Genomic DNA, 21941 nt, shown 5'->3' with positions numbered 1-21941 from the left:
TTTTTTTTTCTCAAAATAATCAACCAGTAAGTTTGGCTTCTTGTTAAACTTGGCAAAATAGAACATGTCACCAAAAGAAAGAAGGTTTTCATTTTTTATGAGATAAAAATAAATAAAATAATCTAACAGCTATCTAAATATTTAGCAAAATATTAAAAAGACTTGTGCTATCTTAACCTGTAGAGAAGACCTGACCTTGATTATATAACAACAGAGTGTAGAGGGCCAATAACTGTGCTCATAAACAAAATGAAGATAATGTATTTAGCAGCAAATCCTGATAATTTTTCCCATATTTTAAATTTTTATTGAAACACAGTCGATTCATAATGTTCTGTTATTTCCCATATTTTTAATGACTAAAATGAACTTTATGTTTATGTTGTATAGATAGTGGCTCAAGCTTTCCATTTCTGAAAACATTGATATTTCTATAATACATATGACTTAACAGATTTCACTTCTGTGCACAGTTTCATATGCATTTAATATGGCTTAGTTTGCCGCTATTGAAATCGTGGATATTTTTGAAACAAAAGGCATGGAGTTTCTATTGCATACTTTTGGGACTTCATTATTAATCACATGACTGCTGCTCCCAGAAATAGAATATAAAGTAAAAATATTTGTGAATGAGTGAATAGTCTCCCATTTTAAATTCAGACCAATCCCAATTGAAATTCAGACTAAAAAGGCAAAATAAATATATAGTTAATTAACTGTAATAATTAAACAGATGTTCTCATGAATAAAGAAAATTATACCTCCTGTCTTTTAAGTCCTGGCACTTAATCTTAGATGTAAGTTAAGGAGAACCATTTTATGCACTCTTGGACTATTAAATATTTTAATTTTAATTGCCAGTAAAAGCAATATAAAATGTTTTCCTCATGAAACATGATTTTTTCTGCATAGCACATGTGAAGAAATACATATTATAATCTACAATGTAATTTAGAAAGGTTAACTGCACATCTCTGTCATCAATTCAACAAACCACTTCTGGGATCAATGGAAGAACTTTGCCTCAATGCACTTAGCTTCAGAAATGTATTAATAAAATTCTATAACCATTTTAAAATCACATTTCCAAGCAAAGCTTTTCACACAACTAAGTTGTCTTCTTGGACAGATAGATTTTTTTTCTTTAAAAATGTAGTTGTCTCAACTGTGTATTTATATAAAATACTTAGTTTGAGACAAAAATACCATAAAGGATCTATGGCATTAGTTTTCATATAGTAGTCCTCAAGTTTTAAAGTAATAAAGTATGAATATAGGTTCTAAAAAACTGTGGTCATATATTTATAGTACAAATATAAGGCCTTGAATATACCTGGGATTTTAGGACTGAAAAAATAACATGTAAATGCTGCAGTGCTGTTACCTAAATTATATCAGGAATGCTTTTGTAAGTCAGTCAATCATGAGTAAAGAGTCATTAACATTATTTGTCACAGACCTTCTGTTTGGAGCCAGAAAAGCCAGGGAAATGAGATGTATTACAAGCTTGTACCCTAAAGCAAAACCATAAAGTGAAATCAATATCATTTGAGTTGTTTTAATACCAGTTTAAGGTTTATCTTAATTGTCCTGTCATTTATTCCTTATTGAAAGGCTAGTTATTGCATCAAAACACAATGATATATTTATACAAAGCTATGTTTTTTCTTCCACACTTGAAGATAATTTAACTGTAAAAGAAAAACTGCACTTCAATTGTGAAATTCCATATATCAAACTGAGCTCTAATAAAATTGCACATTATGTATTATTGCTTTTGTTTAATATAAGATAAAAAATGGTGATGACTTTGTGGCAGAAATATTGATATAAGTTTCTGAGGAATTTCTCAAGGACATAGGCTCCTTGAAATCTCTTTGGGGCCAATAACTTTCATCCTGAAGACCCAGGAGAGACTGAGTTGTTCAGGGGAGATAGAGAATTTATTACAGTGCTATATGTCAATTTTATCTCAATAAAACTGAAAGAAAAAAAAATGTTTCAACTACATTCTGCTCTCCAGCCACACTGAAATGGTGAGCTTAATATGGGCATATGGAATTTAATTATAAAAGCCTGTTTTTTCTTTTCTGCTCTCCCTTTCATCCTGCTGATCTGAGGTAATCTTTTTTCTGCTGTTGAATAAAACCTCAAGATATTCCATAATTTAAAAAAATAAACAGATTTAGTTAATAGAAAGTACTATGATCATATTGTTTTTTAAAAAAGATTCCCTAGTTCAATATATTAATCAATACTTCAAATTTCATTTAAAGGTAAAACTTTTTCTTCCTTTCCAGCTAAGATGTGCTCCTGGAAAGTATCCTGTCTTTGAAGAAGAGATTGTAAGAGATTTCTTTTTTCTTTATTAATTACCTCTTCACCTATTTACTAGCAGCTGTTTGTTTAACACTCAGGTTGCCATCGTCTGGTATTAGAGATTGAGGAGGAAAGATTGGTAAGGTAGGCAGGAAAGTTTCGACTTAATCATTATTGTGAAATGGCTGAACACTTTTGGGCCAGACCTGTGTTTAAAACAGACTTTGTCAACAGGGCACTTTCAGTATTGGTGTTCTCTCCTGCTGCAACTTTATTTTGGAAGTGCTTTTCAATTACAGTTGACCTCTGAACAACATGGGTTGGAACTGCACGGGTCCACTTCTTTTTCATAATAGTTATTTTGTAATAGTAAATACTACAGTACTATACTGTCCAAGGTTGGCTGAATTTGCTGTTTAACAAATGTTTTCTGTTAATTTGGATTATTTTATTCATCATTTATTCATTCATTTGATCATATATTTATTATATTACCCACTACTTCCAAAGAAGATTAATGAAGCTTAAAAGATAAAAGTTAGTAGTTAAGAGAGGGAAAAAATATATCTAGAAGCCCTGGGTGAAAAATCTAAAGCACTTGAGGGAAAATTTAATCCTAAACTCGCTAACAGCACAGTGCAAGGACCTGAGAGGGCTATATAGTTCCTATTATCTTAAATTCATTGACTGTGAAAAAAATTCCCCTGATTCAACAAATATTTCAAATATCCTTGGATTAAGATAATGTGTTTAGGGATTTGAGGAAGACGACTAAGGTGACAATGTAATATTTGAATCTTCCTGAATCTTCCTCATTACTAAAAGACAGAGATTTGGATAGCAAAATATTGGGAGAAAATATACCATGCAATTGGCAATTCTAAAAAGCAAGACAATGTCTTGCAGGAATGCCTCCCTTTTGACAAAGACTTGCTATCACTTGCTATAAAAGCGGCAGACCCTCTAAGTTCTCTCCTGTGGTGCAATCCACTCATGTGCAGGTCTTAAGGCCCTACACTGCCTATGAGGTTTGGAGTTCAGGGAGCTGCATTGCTATGCTGATTGCTAAGCTGATACTCCTGCTTATACTTTTATAGGGAGTAATAGGGTCCTTGCATCTGACCCAGAAGTTTATTTTTTTATCTTGTACCAACATCCATAGAACTTTATTGGTTAAATTATTAACCCATGTAGTTATTCTTGTGGGTATTCTCCTGCTTTTATGTCTCCTCCCCACTATCAAGTTTTAAGTAGGATAATATCCTAGCATCAAACCAAAAACCTACAGATAATATCTAAAACTAAATAAGGCAACAAGCTAGCCTCCAGATCACAGAGTATGAACTTCTGAGGAAAACAAATGACATAAACCAGATCTCTGTACTAACTGCAAGTGTGATAACTACTGCTTTTAAGGGAGTTCAGAGAGGGCTAAGGGTTTCTGGTGGCCCTGAGAGCTGGTGAACCTCAAAGTTACCAGCACACACTAAATGAAGAAGATACTAAGTTAATATGAACGCAGTAGCAGGACAAAACTCCACACTAAGGAGAAAGGAAAAAACAGTGAGAGCAGAATATAAATTGAGCAGGACAGGCACAATAGGGGAAAAGCAAAGAAAACGTCTCCAAGTAAAATGGGAGTGCAGAGGAAAGCAAGCAGATTTCTAAAAGCTGAAGAATAATTTTTAACACATTATGAAAATAACTGAAACAGGTATTCTACAGCTGTGAATTAGAAAAGCATTCCTGAAACTACCCTGAAAGATTAAAAAGATAGAAGGTAGAAAGAGAAACATGAAAGATAGAAAAAGATCATGGTCAAAGCCACAAAGCAAAAAGAGAACAGTGAGCAAAAGAACAGAAACCTTTTCTTCTGCCTTTCCTATAGGGGTTGGACCTCAGAGTAATCAAATATTTGATATTGAGAGAGTTTTTATAGAAATATTTTGGCTAATACATATAGAAGAAATAAAAGGAAGGAATTAATAGTTGGGAAATGATTAACAGTGGCTGCTATTATCACAGGAGGAGAGAGCCAAAGAGACTTGGTGTACCTCCTTAAAGAAGTAGTGAGTTTCACCTATGATTTATTTCTTAAAAAACAACAACAACAACAAAAAACTGGATCTAATCAAGACTCCGGCTCTAATGACAATTTATAGGAAATAAAGAAGACAGAGAAAAATATGAAGTGACCCACTGAAGATACAGTTGTCGAAATCCAGGTTTCAGAGATCTGATTTCTCAAACAAATAAATAACAAGATGGATAAAAAGGAGTGACAATGGTGAAGCCTATAGATTAAAAGAGACTTAAAGAGCTGTCAGCCAACTGCAGTATATGAACTTATTTGGATTCCAATGTGAATAAATTTTTAGTACAAGTATCGAATGGATATCTGTTGATACTGAGGAATTTTTGTTAGTTTGGGGAGAGTAATAATGGTATTCTGATTAAGTTTTAAGAGTCTTTATCTTTAAGAGATACATACTGAAATACTTACAGATGAAATATTATGTCTCTGTGTTGTTTCAAAATAATGGAGTGAGACTAAATGAAAGATTTCCCAGGACTCAATGAAGTTGGGTAGTTGATACATAGAGGTTCATTATAATAGTCTGTAATTTTATTTACATTTGAAATGTTCCCTGCTAAAAGATTAAAATGTCTTAAACACTGCTAATATCAAATTTTGGAAATGTGCTGTAATTTTTTTCTATTTTAATTATTAATTTGCTTTAAATATTAAATTCACTTACAGCATAGTTGTAAAACTTACTTTGAAAATTATTTCATTAATAAATTCTTGGTAAAGAAATTATAATAAAATCCTTCTTTAATGAATTAAATTTATTCTGTTTATTACCTTTATTCATATGATATGTGATAGAGCTAAAGATCATAGGGTAGCTAATTCTGAAGAAGGAATGAAACTTTAAACAATTAACCTCAATTTACATAATGGTCTTATTATTTGCATAGCTAATGGTAGGGTTTGATCATAGGCCATTAACAGTCATTAATAAGTGAAACTGTATTAGAAATACTACATGGGTTTGTACTTCAGACTCAAGAAGCAAAGGTTAGTCATGACACAGACACAGAGAATGGACTTGAGGACACAGGGAGTGGGAAGGGTAAGCTGGGACCAAGTGAGAGAGTGGCATGGACATATATACACTACCAAATGTAAACTAGCTAGCTAGTGGGAAGCAGCTGCATAGCACAGGGAGATCAGCTCGTTGCTTTGTGACTACCTAGAGGGGTGGGATGGGGAGGGTGGGAGGGAGATGCAAGAGGGAGGAGATATGGGGATATATGTATATGTAGAGCTGATTCAGTTTGTTATAAAGCAGAAACTAACACACCATTGTAAAGCAATTATACTCCAATAAAGATGTTTAAAAAAAAAAAAAGTCAGTCATGAAATGTTATTGGGTTGGCCAAAAAGTTCGTTCAGGTTTTTCCGTACGATCTTATGGAAAAACCCAAACGAACTTTTTGGCCAACCTGATAATAACAAATAGTCAAAGCATTAGGCATTAAACAAACTAACATTTAGCTTTTCGGCTTCACACATTTCTGAGAGGATAATTCATGAATTTGCTAACTGGTCTCACTGTGCATGCATACTAGGGCACATGTAAGTATACATGGGTGTATTAGCTAAACTTTTATTAGCCTCAGATTTACATTTAAATTACAGTGAGAATTAGTTTACTATACTCACATATGAAACATCAATATGTCTTTATGCCTAGAAATCAGAGCTATTTCTTGAAAAATGCTAGGGTCTACAACTTAAATATTTGGCAAAATTTTTTTCTAATTCTAACTTCCGTTTGTTTCAAAGAAAGATGACAAATGGTTTTCAATTAACTTTTACATTTATTTTTATTTGCAATAAGGTAGTTTACATTATGTAATTTAGAACTACTCTAACCTTTCAACTCCTGGTTTAGTCAATTTAATTTACAATTGAATTGTAAATTGTAAGCGTCCTCTATATTTTATAAAAATGTAATTGCTTGCAGTTTAAAGATTTTAAAAACTCAAATAACTGGTCTGCTATTTTTTTTTTTTTTGCGGTACGCGGGCCTCTCACTATTGTGGCCTCTCCCGTTGCGGAGCACAGGCTCCGGATGCGCAGGCCCAGCGGCCATGGCTCACAGGCCCAGCCGCTCCGCGGCATGTGGGATCTTCCCAGACTGGGGCACGAACCGGTGTCCCCTGCATCGGCAGGTGGACTCTCAACCACTGCACCACCAGGGAAGCCTCCTGGTCTGCTATTTTTAAACAATTATGTAAGTGATGCATAATCACTGAAGACAATTTAATTCCTGTAATTCCAAAGACACACTGTATATAATCTGATTTTTCCAATGATTTGGTTGTGCTTTTACAAACAACTGTGCAGGCCTCTACCTTAGATCCGTAAGTGAGATTTGAAATACATGAACAGAAGTAGTGATTTATTTTTATGATCATCAATTGCTGAACTGATACAGAAAACTCTGTAGCACATCTTTTGCGTCTCACTCCCACCTTGCTCACTCTTCTCTTATCCTGCTGGGGTGCTCTCTCTCTCTCTCTGGCATTCATATGGGTACTCTTGCTCTGGCTCTCAGGATCTCTTCTTTTTCCCTCTTTCCTGTTTTAAAGATGCTGATTGATGGAGTGCTGTGAGAGTATGTCCAGAAATGGGCCCGGAGTAAAATATAAATGTTTCATACCCTGTTTTGTTATTTATACTTTCTCTGGGCCTCTATTCTGCTAGTAGTTAAATTAAATCAGGTTTGCCTGGGTTTTCTAGGTTTTAAAAAATTTCCCATTCATTATAACAGCTGATATATGACAATGTTAAGTTACAAAAAGATGGATTGCTTAATGTGCAAAGGAGTGTTATCTCAATGGATGGAAAAGAACAGTGTTTATCCCATTACCAGTAACATCTCTAAGAATCTATGCTGGCCCCCTTCACAAATTGGCTTTTACTTGGTTCACTGTATGGGTAAACTACACTATACCAAAATGTTGAAGAAAGATTTTGGAGTCAAAAGATAGCTTAAATCTCCCACTTTTCATTTACTGACAGTAACATTTTTTTGAAAAATCACTTAACCTTTTCTTGTCTTTGTAAAATGGGGATAATAAATCTCATTTCCTAGAAATGGGTGTGAATTAAGTATAATGCTAACATTATGATAAATGTTAGTCGCTCTTTTTAAGATGCATTTACCTCTGCTCTAAGAAAATACAAAGTACCAGAAGCCACACAATTCAGTAAATGTATGGTAATCATGTGCCCCTTAACAATATACATTCCAAGGGGTTAGCCATAACTACCCAGTGTAATTAAGAATAAGGTTTTCTATGCAACATACACCAATAATGATGGCATTCCAGTAAGACTGTGCACAAAATTTGAAAACATTGTGTTATTACCTTGACATTTAAGAAGTATGAAGTCATTCTCTGCATTGTCATATATCAGATCTTAAAATGAATGGGCAGTCATCTTTGAGTGTTAATGATCTTTCTACGTTCTCCACTGAGGATTTTATTTAGACGTATGTATTTCATTAGAAAATAAGTAAAAACACCATAAAATTCTTGTAAAATCCTTAAGTAATACAACTTACTTTTTGAAGGAACACGTAGGTTGGCGAGGACTACTTCCAGGGAATCAGCTTGGACTCGAAGTACATAGCTAGTCCTTGTCTCATAATCCAGAGGGCCATTCACATAGATTACACCCGTGATGTTATTAATTCCAAACTTATCTAGAATTAAAACGCAATTCCTTGGTTACTCTCTTCACACTATAAGGGAAAATAATTCTCTTTAAAAAGCACTGTGATTTTTAAAACACATATAATAAGAGTTACAAAATGCTGGCTTTGGAAACTCTGTTCCAGTTCCTGAAATTATCAACATCAGTGTTTCCCTAAATGCATGTTTTGAAATTCAAGTTTTTTTGAGATCCTCCTGGAAATTGATGTTTCTATGGTCAATTAAATCTGAAACAATGCATATACTATTTCCCTCACCGTAGATACACATAATCTTCTGCCATACTAAATGCTTCTAGAAATTTTGTTTTAAAGAAATCCATTTAATTTTGTTTAAGCAATTATTTTATGACCTTATTGGATTATTATACTTTTTATGATTTAATGCATCTTATTATCCTGCAGATTTAGTGTTTTGCTAAGAATGTGAGAGGGAACAAACAGAACAAACATAATTTCATATGTTGATTATTTAGAAAATATTATTTATTATTCTAAATATCTTAAAATATTTTGCCCTGAAGTCTATTTATTTATTTATTTATTTATTGCGGTACGCGGGCCTCTCACTGTTGTGGCCTCTCCCGTTGCCGAGCACAGGCTCCGGACGCGCAGGCTCAGCGGCCACGGCTCACGGGCCCAGCCGCTCCGCGGCATGCGGAATCCTCCCGAACCGGGGCACGAACCCGTGTCCCCTGCATCGGCAGGTGTACTCTCAACCACTGCACCACGAGGGAAGCCCCTGAAGTCTATTTATTAAAATAAATTTGGTCATATATATTTGAGTGAAGGGCAGGGCACACTGGCAACCTTTGTAATACCCCACCTCTTTCACTCTCTCTGTCTTTTCCTCACTTTGGTTTTCTCCACAGCATTTATCACTACCTAAACACTATATGTTTATTAGCTTAATAATTGTTTAATAATTGTTACTATCTCCTCTTATTGGATTGATAAATTCTATGAGGGCAAGGATCTGTCTATTTTGTTCACTGCTCTATCCTAAGTCGCTAGAAGGTACTGTGTACATGATAGATGCTCAATAAATATTAGCTGAATAAATTGATAAGCAAATAAATTGAATGTAAAAAGAAACATTGTGGTGGAGTGTGGGTAATAAGTAGAGCCACTTTGCTAACTTCAAGGAAGAGAACAGATAGAATTACAGAAAAAATTATAAGAACATATTCAGAAATCTTAGCTTCAGTCAGATGTTATAAGTTCAAGGAAAAAGGAAAGTCAGTAATATTTGGAGAGGAGGCATAACAGCACAGGAGAAACAAAGACAATAAGAAAAGTACTACATTGAGCACTTGCTTCAGGGGCAGTAATTTCCAGTAATGGTTGGTCACTGAAATACTTGAAAACAGCTTTTATAATTTCCTTGCAAACTGCTTTACAACATTAACATTCATTCGTTTAATATTGAATATGCATGTGTTTTTTAAATGTATATTAACTGGGTTTTTAGTTTGTTTGTTTTTTTACCACCTACAACATGCCAGACCATTTAACTCATAAAAAGGGAAAACCAAAGGACAACTAACCTGTGGGTCATAGGTGAAACAAAGAATCAATATGCAAATTGAAAAACTGAGTTATGAACTTATTCCCACAGGTTAGCAAACCATTCCATTCTCAGTGAAAAGTGATGGTAGACAAAACTCAAATTATTTATTTACTTATAACTGTTGATTATGTTTGATTTGACAGTTTGAGGACTCATACAAAAGGCTTTTTATCATGGATGTGGCTCTTTGGGCATTCACAGTTATTTCTGTTCCTAAAATTTCTTCAGGATTAGTTAATGTATGACATGGGGTAAGGGCTGTGGATGGCACAAAACAGTGGCAAGAGACTACTGCAGGCTATGATTATGACCAAAAGCTCAAAGTATGCATTAATTTTGAACACGTTATTAAAATATCCCTAATTCAGGGGGAGGGGAACACTTTCAGAATTGGATATTGAGTATTCCCTAAGGGAAATAAATAGCATTTGTCAATATAACTGGATTTTTAATCAGATTCAGCACATAGTTACATTTAAGTCAGACACATCTTACTAGAAAAATAGGGTAAAGAGTAATTAAATCTGAAATTTATTCCAAATCTAAGTTTATTGTTTTATGATGAAAACACAGACTAAACATATACTCACCCTCTTCATTTCCTGCAACAATGGAGTACACAATACTCTGATTGATGGCTGCAGCAGAAATTACACCAACCATAGTCCCTCTGGTTGCAAGTTCACTTACTGGAGGCGGTCTGAAGGTTTAGAGAAGATAATTTATTTTCCTTGTCCATTTTGTCATGATGGAGTTTTGAATTTAATAATAGAATATGTTAGTTTTGTGTGTGTGTGTTTATTTGAATACTATTTTTTGAACTTTTCAACAAAGTAACACATTCAGACTCCAGCCCTAACTATGTTCAAAATTATGCAAATGTTCTTTGTTAAGAATGTCTTGTCACCTGTATATTACTACTTTATTATCTGCCAAAAATTGTATAAAATTCATTTTACTTGTCTCAACTTCTGGACAGAATGCAATAGGTAGATACAGTTTGCTATCTCAAGTTGCTAAAGAAAAATATTGCTTTTATGTTGGTAATATTAGCATATTTAAGCAAATGGCCTCCAGATATCTCTTTCTAGTCTAGTCCTTACCCTGCTCTACTTTAAACTTTAACTGTACTAAACGTATTTGAATGGATGGCATCACAAAATTAATATTTCTTTTGAATTCACTTATTTTACTTAACTGTAACCATATTATTCCCCCAGTACTATGACCCTTAATTTTATTTATCTATTTATTTTTAAATTTTTATTGAATTATAGTTGATTTACAATGTTATGTTAATTTCTGCTGTACAGCAAAGTAACTCAGTTATACATATATAGTCTTTTTCATATTCTTTTCCATTATGGTTTATCACAGATATTGAATATAGTTCCCTGTGCTATACAGTAGGACCTTGTTTATCCATCCTATATATAATAGTTTGCATGATACTTGTTTAATTTTAAAAATATATTTTCAACAACACAGTATCTCGTTCTCAAAATATCCATTTTATTTTACAATATTGGTCACTGTGACTAGGCTATTATAACTTTACCTTCATAAACTAATGCAAACAATCTCACTCTTACAATTCACATACTTATATCATCCAACTCCAACAGATTTAGAAAATTCTTAAATATAAAGTTTTAACATCTCTGAATCTTTTTAAAGTCCAATCTATCTAACCCATCTGATTTCTATAAGCTTTAGCCTCTTTCCTCAAACTGATAAGACAAATCCTACTGACACTCTTTCACATGGCCTTTTATCTTGTAATACTTACTCTCTTAATATTACCCTTCATTTTTATCTCCATCTTCTCAGTTCTTCTAATCTAGATTACATTACACAATTATACTGTGCTTACATGAAGCCTTTTATAACAAATTCTGAGCTACAAATACAGTCTGAAAAATTAATTACATACAATCCTTCTTAAACATCTTGTCCAAAATGCTATGTTCTTTGCCACTGTACTCCATATACTTGATAGACTAAAATTACCTAAATGTAAAATGATCTATCTTACAGACAGATGTTATAGCACCTAATGGTGGTCCATATCTCCAGTGAATGGTCAATAACTATTTCTTGATAAAGAGTAAGAACTAACCTGTATAATTTTTTAATGAAAATTATAAAGTATTTATCTATTTATTTATTTGTTTAATTTTACTCCTCTGCATATTTTCTGCCTTCTTTTGTTAATAGCATCCAGATATTGCTTTGGATAACCATACCTCCTTCACTGTTAGTCTAAATGGTTTGGGTAGAACTGACCCAATCCCCCAGGTATATTGATAGACACACTACCCAGCTCTGGCCAATGAGGGCACTTTATTTTGCTTTGCTGTATGTTCATGTGTGGTAAATGTTTCATGCAAACCCAATGAAAGTCTTGTCCAAGAATGTTACTGTAACCAAAAAAAAAAAACTTTTTTTGTTGTTATTGACTAGAATATTAATGTTTCTCCCTATGAGGGGGTTCTTTCTGATAATAAAGCAACACAAATGAAATAACTAAAGGTTGAAAATACATCCTGTACACTCTGACTAGTAATCTAAATGCTTTTATACTTGAAGCTAGGTAAACTCATCATTTCAGTTACTAAAACAATAAATTCTCCTTTATCTAGTATTTCAATCACTTGCAATCAAAAGAGTCCCAAAGAATAAAAAAATATTTAGATAAGAAAAGGATACATTTACCTAAGTAGACTTCTAAAGAAAGATATCTGAGGTAACACAATTATATTTTATAAGCAATTTACCTAGGCATCGTCGCAGTGTCAGTTTAGTGAAATAAGGATGCCTTTGGTAATTTTGAACCGAAAATGACAGTAGACTACCACAAAAAGGAAGGCACTTAGAAAAGTGACACTAAGGTTAGTTTTGATGGATTATGAATAGATATCTTTTTCTATGATATTTTAGATTATAAACAGACATTAAGACTAATTGTTGTTTGCAACATTGGCTAGTGGTTGACCATGGTGATCGTGAAATCGTTAAACCTGGAAAGGGTTAAAATTAAAGAGTTACGGAAACACAGCAGGATCCTCACCTTGGTATTCCTACCCTTGTGTATCTCCTCTTGTAGGAGGGGCAGACTGTGACTTGTTTCTAATGGACAGAATACAGCAAACAAGATGGGATGTCACTTCAGTGACTATGTTATATTAGATTATAACTTGTAACTTCTTGCTAGCGGACTCTGACTACTTCCCTTGCTGGATTTAATGAAGTGAGTGGAGATGTGGAATTGTGAGTTCTGACCAACAATCAGCAAGCAACTAAGGCCCTCAGTAAAACATCCCACATGGAACTGAATCCTAGCAACAACCACATGAGCTTGGAGGTAGACCCTTCTCTAGTCAAGCCTCAAGCGAGATTCTTGCCCTGGCCAACATCTTGACTAAAACTTGTGTGAGACTATGAATCAGAGGACACAGCCAACAATTTCCTGGCCTATAGAAACTTCAAGATAATAAGTGTGTTGTTTGAACTCATTACATTTGCAGTAGTATTATTATGGTGCAATAGACAACTAATACACATGGCTTGGATATTAGAGCAATGAATTGTTAACGGCAGATCAAATTTCATACAACTTAAGTGTGATATAAGAAAACATGTTAGTCATATTCTGTGATGATTTTCATATACTGAATTTCTTTTTGTGGAAATAGAAGCTGTTTAAATTGTTTACTCACCTATCTTGTTACTATGTGAGATAAGAGCTAAATTTTATACTTTCCATAATTATTTCATAATGAACTCTTGATCCTTATAAACTATAGAAATATAAAGTCTGCAGCTAATATGCCTTCAGCTTTAACATTATAAAAATGCCATCTTTCATTTCAAACTTTAAAAGTAAAATATTTTATGCATATTTTTGTACAATCAGGATGAAAATGATTAATACTGGAAAAAGCAACTGACATAGTTTAAGAAGGAATTCAAATCCTACGCCCACCACTAAAAAACATTTAAACTTCTATTTGTTAGTAAATGTTTAAAACAGATTTACTTCTAGACAAAATATCTCATTAACCTTTGTCTTAATTGTTCCAACATACTTCTTTCTACCAGAATCAAAACATACTATAAAAATGCAATTTTCTGGGCTTCCCTGGTGGTGTAGTGGTTGAGAGTCTGCCTGCCGATGCAAGGGACACGGGTTCGTGCCCCGGTCCGGGAAGATGCCACATGCTACTGAGTGGATGGGCCCGTGAGCCATGGCCGCTGAGCCTGCGCGTCTGGAGCCTGTGCTCCACAACAGAAGAGGCCACAACAGTGAGAGGCCCGCGTACCACAAAAAAAAAAAAAAAAATGCAATTTTCTCCTGGCTAGATTTAAATCAACCTTTATGATAATGAACATTAGATTACAAAATTTCAACTCTTTTCTATTTTATTGCCAGGGAAGGCCCATTTTATTTTTGTTTTATGCCCTGGAAAGTACAAGTTACATGATGGGGCAAATTACATATTCCCTTTGGAGTCACATATAACTTGAATATAAGATGAAGGAGTTGGTGTAAATCAGGATCCATAAAATCAGATGTTAGAGAGGATAAAAAGATAAGAAAGTTAAATAAAATGGGTTGGGAATAAATTAATGGGGAAAGGGGTGGAAAGGAATTGGACACTACATACTCTATTTAATAAGGATAATCAGCATGCAATAATGCAAGTCCAGAGTGATTTTAAAATGGAAAAAGGAAATTCAAATTTTTATGTAAATTCTATGATCTTTTACATTTTGGCATCCAACGAAATTTATTTTTTAAAGCATCACCTGACTTGGTTTGATCTGTGGGCTGACAATTTATGATTTTTACAGTAAACTATTTGTAAAGTATTTTCCAATTCTACCATTCTGAGTCTGATATAATGTGATTTATCATTCCCCTTCTTCCTGTAGAATACAATCAAAATCTACTGATTAATTTCAGAAGCAAAGAATTATAGCCAAATAAATGATTCCTCATAAGCCACTTTTTTTAAACAATTTTTTTCTCTTGCTATCAATTCACATAATTGTAGTTGCACTTCATCCATTTTATAATAAACAATGTATCATTAACCCTCTTCCAATTTAACTTTTTAATAACTAATTCAAAACTAATAGTTGTTTGGAATCTGAAATTCAAGAATTCTACTTTTTAAAGCCAGATTTACTGCCAATATAATTGAGAAAAAGCCCTCTTACAATAAAAGACACTTGAAAGAGCTAGGGCTCACTAGTGAAAATATATAGACTTACTGATGAAGCTTAAGAGTCAAAAGACCTACTGGATTCCCTTTCCCCAGAAAAAGGTTGCGAAGAGGATGCTAAAGAAAATGGTATGTTTTAAACAGACATGGACTTTGGAGCCCTGGAGTGACCGACGGTTTTACATTTTTAAAATGCCTTAAGGAAGGACCTTCACTAAAGGTTCTTTCACAAAGCTTGATCTGAATTGGGTTTAATGCCTACATGTCCTGACATATTCCAGATGGCAGCACTGGCTACTACTTATCCCTCAAAGGCAGCACTTTGGTCATAGTTTACATGAGGTTTCATTCTTTATGTTCTATGGGTTTGGACAGAGATATAATGTCATATATCCACCATTACATACAGTATCATACAGAATATCGTTTCAGTGATGGAAAATCTCCTGTTCCTCATTTATTTTTCCCCCTACCCCCACCCAAATACCTGGCAACCACTGATCTTTTTATTGTCTGTATACTTTTGCCTTTTCCGGAAGGTCATATAGTTGGGATCATATAGTATGTAGTCTTTGGGGCCTGACTTCTTTCCTTAGCAATATGTACTTAAGCCTCCCCCCATGTCTTTTTGTGGTTTGATACGTTTTATTGCTGAATCATAAGTGTACTACAAATAGGTGCACTTTAGTAAGAAGAGAGTTGATCAAAATAACTCCAAATCTGTTGTTTAGAAATACATTTTTGCAAATAAAGTGTGACCTAGAAAAGTTAACTGCTACAGAATTTATATGCAAAACACATACACCATAATTTTCTTATGAATGTATAAACTAATTCATAGATATTTGTTTAACATTTAAAATTGATTTTTTGGAAAATATAGATTACAACAAATCTCTCAATTAAATATTTTAATGTATCTGGGTCATCTGAATAATGACAATACTAAAATAACGGAATGTGTGGTTTCCAAATGTTAGCCCCAGTTTTACAGTATAAATATAAAATGGAAGAATTATTTTAAAATTTACTTTTATCATTGGTTTTAAGAAGTAGCAGTAAAAGTAAATGTTATATGTGCTGCATAAAGCTCCTAATTATTTTAAATGCTGTGCAGTTTAGGATATAAAAGTGTTTGTAAATAAGTGCTATAAAATTTCACTGGGATTCAATCTGGCTGTATTGCTTTCTTTCTACTGAGAGACAAATTAATTTATTTTGACATGTTTGAATTCAATATATTTGCAAATCAGTGCCAATTAAGGAACTGATTTTATATCTACTATGAGGGAATTTAATGAAAATGGGAAGGAAAAAAAAACACCCACTGGAACTCCTGTTATTTGTAATCTTGGAGTAATTGCATCAGGGTGATCTAATTTGACATATTTAACTGAGAAAAACAGTCTAAAAAAGACGTGAATCAGGAGAGAGACGCCAGCTTTCCTACAGTTCTTAGGATGGATTGTAGATAAGAAAATGAACGAAAGACCAATGGTTAGACACTGTTTTTTACATCTTTTCTGAAGTGAACTTACTATTGTTAAGAGTTTTGCTTCTATTCAGATCCATGAAGTGACCCCGTCTGGAAAACAAGAAAACTGAGGTCCTGAGTAGTAAGCACTTTCTCAAGTTCAGAAAACTACTTGAAAGCTAAATCTGCAGTCTGTTTGTTTGACTGATTGACTGACTGATTTACTGTTTGAATTAATGGAGTTTAATCTTTCTTAGTCATTGGCTCTAAAACTTTAAACTGTAAGAATTAACTGAATAACTTATTAAAGTTTCAGACTTTTGCATCATGCTTAAAGATTCCCATTTAGTAGGTCCATACAGTCAGATCCAGGACTATCATTTATAAAAGGTCCCCAGGTGATTCAGATAGGAGTGGCTTGAAATCATGTCTTTGGGGAATAATGGACTTTCTGCCTGCTGCCTTCCTCTGTCCTTTGCTTCCCTCACTCTACTCACCAACCTTTAGTGCTTACTCTACAGCAGTGAATGTCCTTTCACAGACTAGAATTAAGCTAAGAACACTCTTCTCAGATTCTAATAGCTCTGAGTTTGAATTATAGCTCTCATATTTACTAGCTATGTGACCTTGGGAAAATTCTTAGTTTCCCTGACCTTATTTCTTTATTTGTAAAATGGGGACATTAACTAGATCAGAAGATTGTTGAGTTCACTAAAGGATATAATGCATACAAAAAGTTTTCCTTACACCTAGCATGTGGTAGGTACTCCATAAATTATAGCCATTGTTAATATATCACTTTATAAGCTACGCTTCTGGAAGTTTAGCTTAAATATTATGATGTGTAGCTTTGTCTCATAGACAGTAGACACAATAAAAATAAAACTGGAATACTTATTAATATCTATCTTGGCTAATATTATAGACTATGTTTTATACACTCTGATTTTCCCTTTTCAGTTCTCAATCACATCAATTTTATATCTGAAATGGGGATAATATTTTTCTTTTTACTGTCTTTACAGCTTTAAATTCATAGACTTTTTGGGGTTTCATTCAAAAACAACTACTGTGGGGTGGGATTGGTATAGGCTGGCTCTGAAACTTAAACAACAACAAAATCACTTAAAATGTAACGATTTTATGCATAGGGGTTTACTCATTCATTCAATAAATATTTACTGAACATATACCATGTGCCTGACATCCACTAGGCAGTAAAGACACAAAGACAGGATAGAGGAAGTGAATTGTGCAGTCATGGAGTTTATAGCTTCACAAGCAAACCAGATAGTTGTGTAAACAGTTACAGTAAAATGTAGTAAATACATTAATACCAGATATCTGGTTAAAAGTTCAGTAGTAAACATGGCATGCATCATTTATATTTTATATTCCCCAAATACCAACAAAGTATCTGTAAGTGGAATCAGCGGGCTGCATGGTCTGATGAATGACTAGACCATGCATATTCATTTCTGGCTAACTGATTTACTTACTAAAAATAGGCTATGATGTAGGTCTTTATATACTTAGTAACAACCTCTGAGAAAACAGTTTTGTATTTTGGCTTATTTATCAGCTTAGTGTTTTGTGACCACCTAGAGGGGTGGGATAGGGAGGGTGGGAGGGGGACGCAAGAGGGAGGAGATATGGGGATATATGTATACATATAACTGATTCACTTTGTTATACAGCAGCAACTAACACAACCATGTAAAGCAATTATACCTCAATAAAGATGTTAAAAAAAAAGAGTGTTTATTTTCTCCTTTATAGATGAATCTGTACATTTGGACTTTTTGAAGGGCGTCTGACAGTAATCTTCTGAAACAGGCTCTCTAATGCTTTTATTTGTTGTTTTCTATTGATTCCACTAGACTCTATGCCATTAGGTAAGAAACTATTTCTTACCTAATGAATCACCATAGAATCTTGAAATATATTAGTGTAGTCATACACATAACATCAAAAAAGAAAAATAGATACTCTGGTAGAGCATTTAATATTTCAATTCAATTCTACTTTTAACAGCTGAATGAATGTACTACCTCAAAAATAGCATAATAAAAATAGATGTTCAAATTCTGCTAGAATTTCTAAGAAAGAAAGAGATAAATCATTTTTCATTAAGTGTTATTCATACCCTAGAAAGACAGTAAATATTTACAATCATGCTATCTAGGTAGGAGGATATATATCTTAAGATGGATTAAGTATTCAATACCTTAAGACAGATAAATTCAACATTATTTTAGGAAGTGGGGGTATTTCATTTTCAAGTTTTTGCTAAAGAAGTTGTAATTAATACATTAATTCTAGATTTAGTTTTTATTATGATATATATTTTATATATATATGTAAATATGTGAAGTATTACTCAGTCATAAAAAAGAAGGGGATCCTGCCATTTGTGACAACATGGATGGACCCTGAGGGCATTATGCTAAGTGGAATAAATCAGAAAAAGACAAATACTGTATGATCTCACTTATATGTGGAAACTTAAAAAAAAAAAAAAAACTCACAGAAACAGGGAACAGATTGGTGGCTGCCAGAAGTGGGAGGTGGGGGGTGAGGGAACTGGGTGAAGGTGGTCAAAAGGTACAAGCTTCCAGTTATAACACAAGTAAGTTCTGGGAATGAAGGTACAGCATGGCAACTACAGTGAAAAGTACTATATTGTATGTTTGAAAGTTGCTAAAAGAGTAGATCTTAAAAGTCCTCATCATAAGAAAAAAAAATTGTAACTATATGAGGTGATGAATGTTAAACTTATTGTAGTAGTTATTTTGTAATACATGCATATATAAAGTTATTATGTTGTGCACTTTAAATGAATACAATAGTGCATGTCAATTATATGTCAATAAAACTGGAAAGGGGCTTCCCTGGTGGCACAGTGGTTGAGAGTCCGCTTGCCGATGCAGGGGACGCGGGTTCGTGCCCCGGTCCGGAAACACCCCACATGCCGCGGAGCGGCTGGGCCTGTGAGCCATGGCCGCTGAGCCTGCGCGTCCGGAGCCTGTGCTCCGCAACGGGAGAGGCCACAACAGTGAGAGGCCCGCATACAGCAAAAAAAAAAAAAAAAACTGGAAAAAAATTTATAGCTAGATATCCCCTACCCAGTTCTTTTATCCATACAGCATCCCCTAGTTATTAAACTTTGAAAAGCCTGAGAGGTTGTTTTAACAAACAAGAGGTTGTTTAATAAACAACCCTTTCCCTTTAAATATGGTAATTTATTATTTAGAATCCATTAGATAAAGATTTTAAATGTCCATTTACCAAAAACAGATTCATTATGCTTACTATGTCTGATTGGCAATTTGATTTTTCCCTCTTTTTTTCTATAATGCCTACTTGACACACTGAGAAATGAAAATAAAGAAATAAAATATTCATGTAAAACCCCTTAATCCTGGAATAATTTTTTAGTTTGAGATGTAAATGTTATAAAATTAGAAATAATGTGTGACATTTTGAATACATTTTTTAAAATGCTACTGTTTTTATATCATCATTCAAAATGTGGCATTTACCTCATTAAATATTTGCATAAAATATTTTACTCTTCTAATCTGTTTTTCCACTTTTTGCTGAGGAAGATAGGAGAACACTGGCATGGTGTGATGGATTAAAATTAGAGATAATTCCTTCAGTGTCCTCAAATTTCTCCTTGAAAATGAACAATGCCTTTAATATGGCTCATAAATACCCTCAAAATCTGACTCTACTTATGTCTCCCTTCTCATCACCAACTACTCTCTCCCAGAGATTTCTGTGGTCTATCCTAGGCTTTGAATTCTTAGAACATTTTACAATTCTCCTCTCTCTGGGCTGTTATATATGCTGCTCTCTCTTCCTAGCACAATCTTCCCCTGACAAGTTCTTTAGGGCACTTCTTTAGGTTTCCACTTTAACATTGCTTTGTCTAGGAGGTTTTCTTTTAGGTCTCACCAATTTTCCTTCGCCGCCAACATCCTACTCTAGGCCAGCTGTCATTGTTCTTTGCTTCAAATACTATAGTTTTTTTTGACCAGTCCATATTCATCCATTTTGACTACTTTCCTGTCTGACTTCCACAGAGTGGTCTGTCATCTTTCTAAAGTTCACATGTACTTACATCACTATCGATCTGAGCTTTCTTAGCCCACTACATGCTTACCATATTTCAATGGCTTCCCAGTGCTCAAAGAATAAAACTCAAATCTCTAATATGCCCCAAATTTCTGACTCATCTTACAGTAGTTTACGTTCATTCTCTCTTCCTCAACCTTTCTTTAAATCTTGGAATGTGTCTTCTCCTTTCCAATTTAGGATTTTTATGCAATCAATTTCCTTCCAATTCCTGAGTCCACTATATTCCTTCACCTACAAGTCTAATTACTACTTATTGACATCTCAACTCCTGTTTTCCTCAAATTTGCTTTAATATCCCCCACTGCTGCTGTTGTGTGCTTTGTTATAAGTGCTCATAAAGCACTTTTTTTTCTGTTCTTTTCTTTTCCTTTCTTTGATATCACATAAGTTTGTAATTATCTGTTTCTTATGATCATTTGATTAATTTCTATCTACTACATATATTATAAGATCTCTGAGGGTAGGAACCATGTATATTTTGTTCAGTGTTATTATTTCTAGTGCAGTTATGTATTCAATAAATATTCATTGACAGGATGAGGAAAGGAACTAATGCCACTTGAATATAGCAGCCATTTTACCTCATTTGTAAACATTTTCAATGTTTGTCTTCTCTTATGAATTAAACACTTTAGAGAGACCATGTGTTCCCTATTAACTGCTCTATTTTATACTCTGTACATAGCATCGTGCCTATATATATTTTTAAAAATTAATTTATATTTATTTTTGGCTGCTTTGGGTCTTCGTTGCGGCGAGCGGGGGCTACTCTTCATTGAGGCGTGCAGGCTTCTCTTTGCAGTGGCTTCTCTTGTTGCGGAGCACGGGCTCTAGGCACGCGGGCTCAGTAGTTGCAGCACACAGGCTCAGTAGTTGCAGCACGAAGGCTCAGTAGCTGTGACTCACGGGCTTAGTTGCTCTGCGGCATGTGGGATCGTCCTGGACCAGGGCTCAAACCCGTGTCCCCTGCATTGGCAGGCAGATTCTTAACCACTGCGCCACCAGGGAAGCCCTGTGCCTATATTTTTTTAAATTGTTAAATAAGTTAGTGGACAAAGATGCTGGATGAATTAGTAAAATTTAAGGAAAAATAACTAGTTTTCCTGCTTCATCTTTTTCATCCTACCCTGAACTGAAATTCACTGCTCACAGAACATTCTGAGAACTTTGGTAAAAAGACAAGTAAAATATAGCATCAGTGAGATAGAAATACGCTTCACAAACAATTCTGTAAGGGGCCCTGTTCATCCTGGACATCAGGAACTTGACTCTAAAGTGTGGGAATATCCCTCTACATGACTATCATTGAAGGAGCTATTTTGTTTATGAAGATGATTAGAAGATGATATAAAGAATAACAATCCACATTTGGTAATTAGAACCATATATCTTTAACCATCACATATATATTC

General features: G+C 34.1%; 1 protein-coding gene across 1 annotated transcript in view; it reads right to left on the bottom strand.

Moving 5' to 3' along the window:
- Positions 1–21941, bottom strand: part of PCDH15 (protocadherin related 15) — a 416523-nt gene that overhangs the window by 95529 nt on the left and 299053 nt on the right. The window contains exons 20-21 of the mRNA XM_089897353.1: positions 10275–10384; positions 7965–8105 (exon numbers count right to left, since the gene is read on the bottom strand). Coding sequence (XP_089753479.1) covers positions 7965–8105; positions 10275–10384 — 251 coding nt within the window. The remainder of the gene's footprint in view (positions 1–7964; positions 8106–10274; positions 10385–21941) is intronic.

Source organism: Delphinapterus leucas, chromosome 16 (assembly GCF_059928025.1).
Source record: "Delphinapterus leucas isolate spDelLeu-1000000601 "Yukka" chromosome 16, BTC_Dleu_Yukka2, whole genome shotgun sequence".
In the NCBI taxonomy this organism is placed as follows: domain Eukaryota; kingdom Metazoa; phylum Chordata; class Mammalia; order Artiodactyla; family Monodontidae; genus Delphinapterus; species Delphinapterus leucas.
The sequence above is the reverse complement of the archived record's forward strand: the minus strand, read 5'-3'. Positions and strand labels throughout refer to the sequence as shown.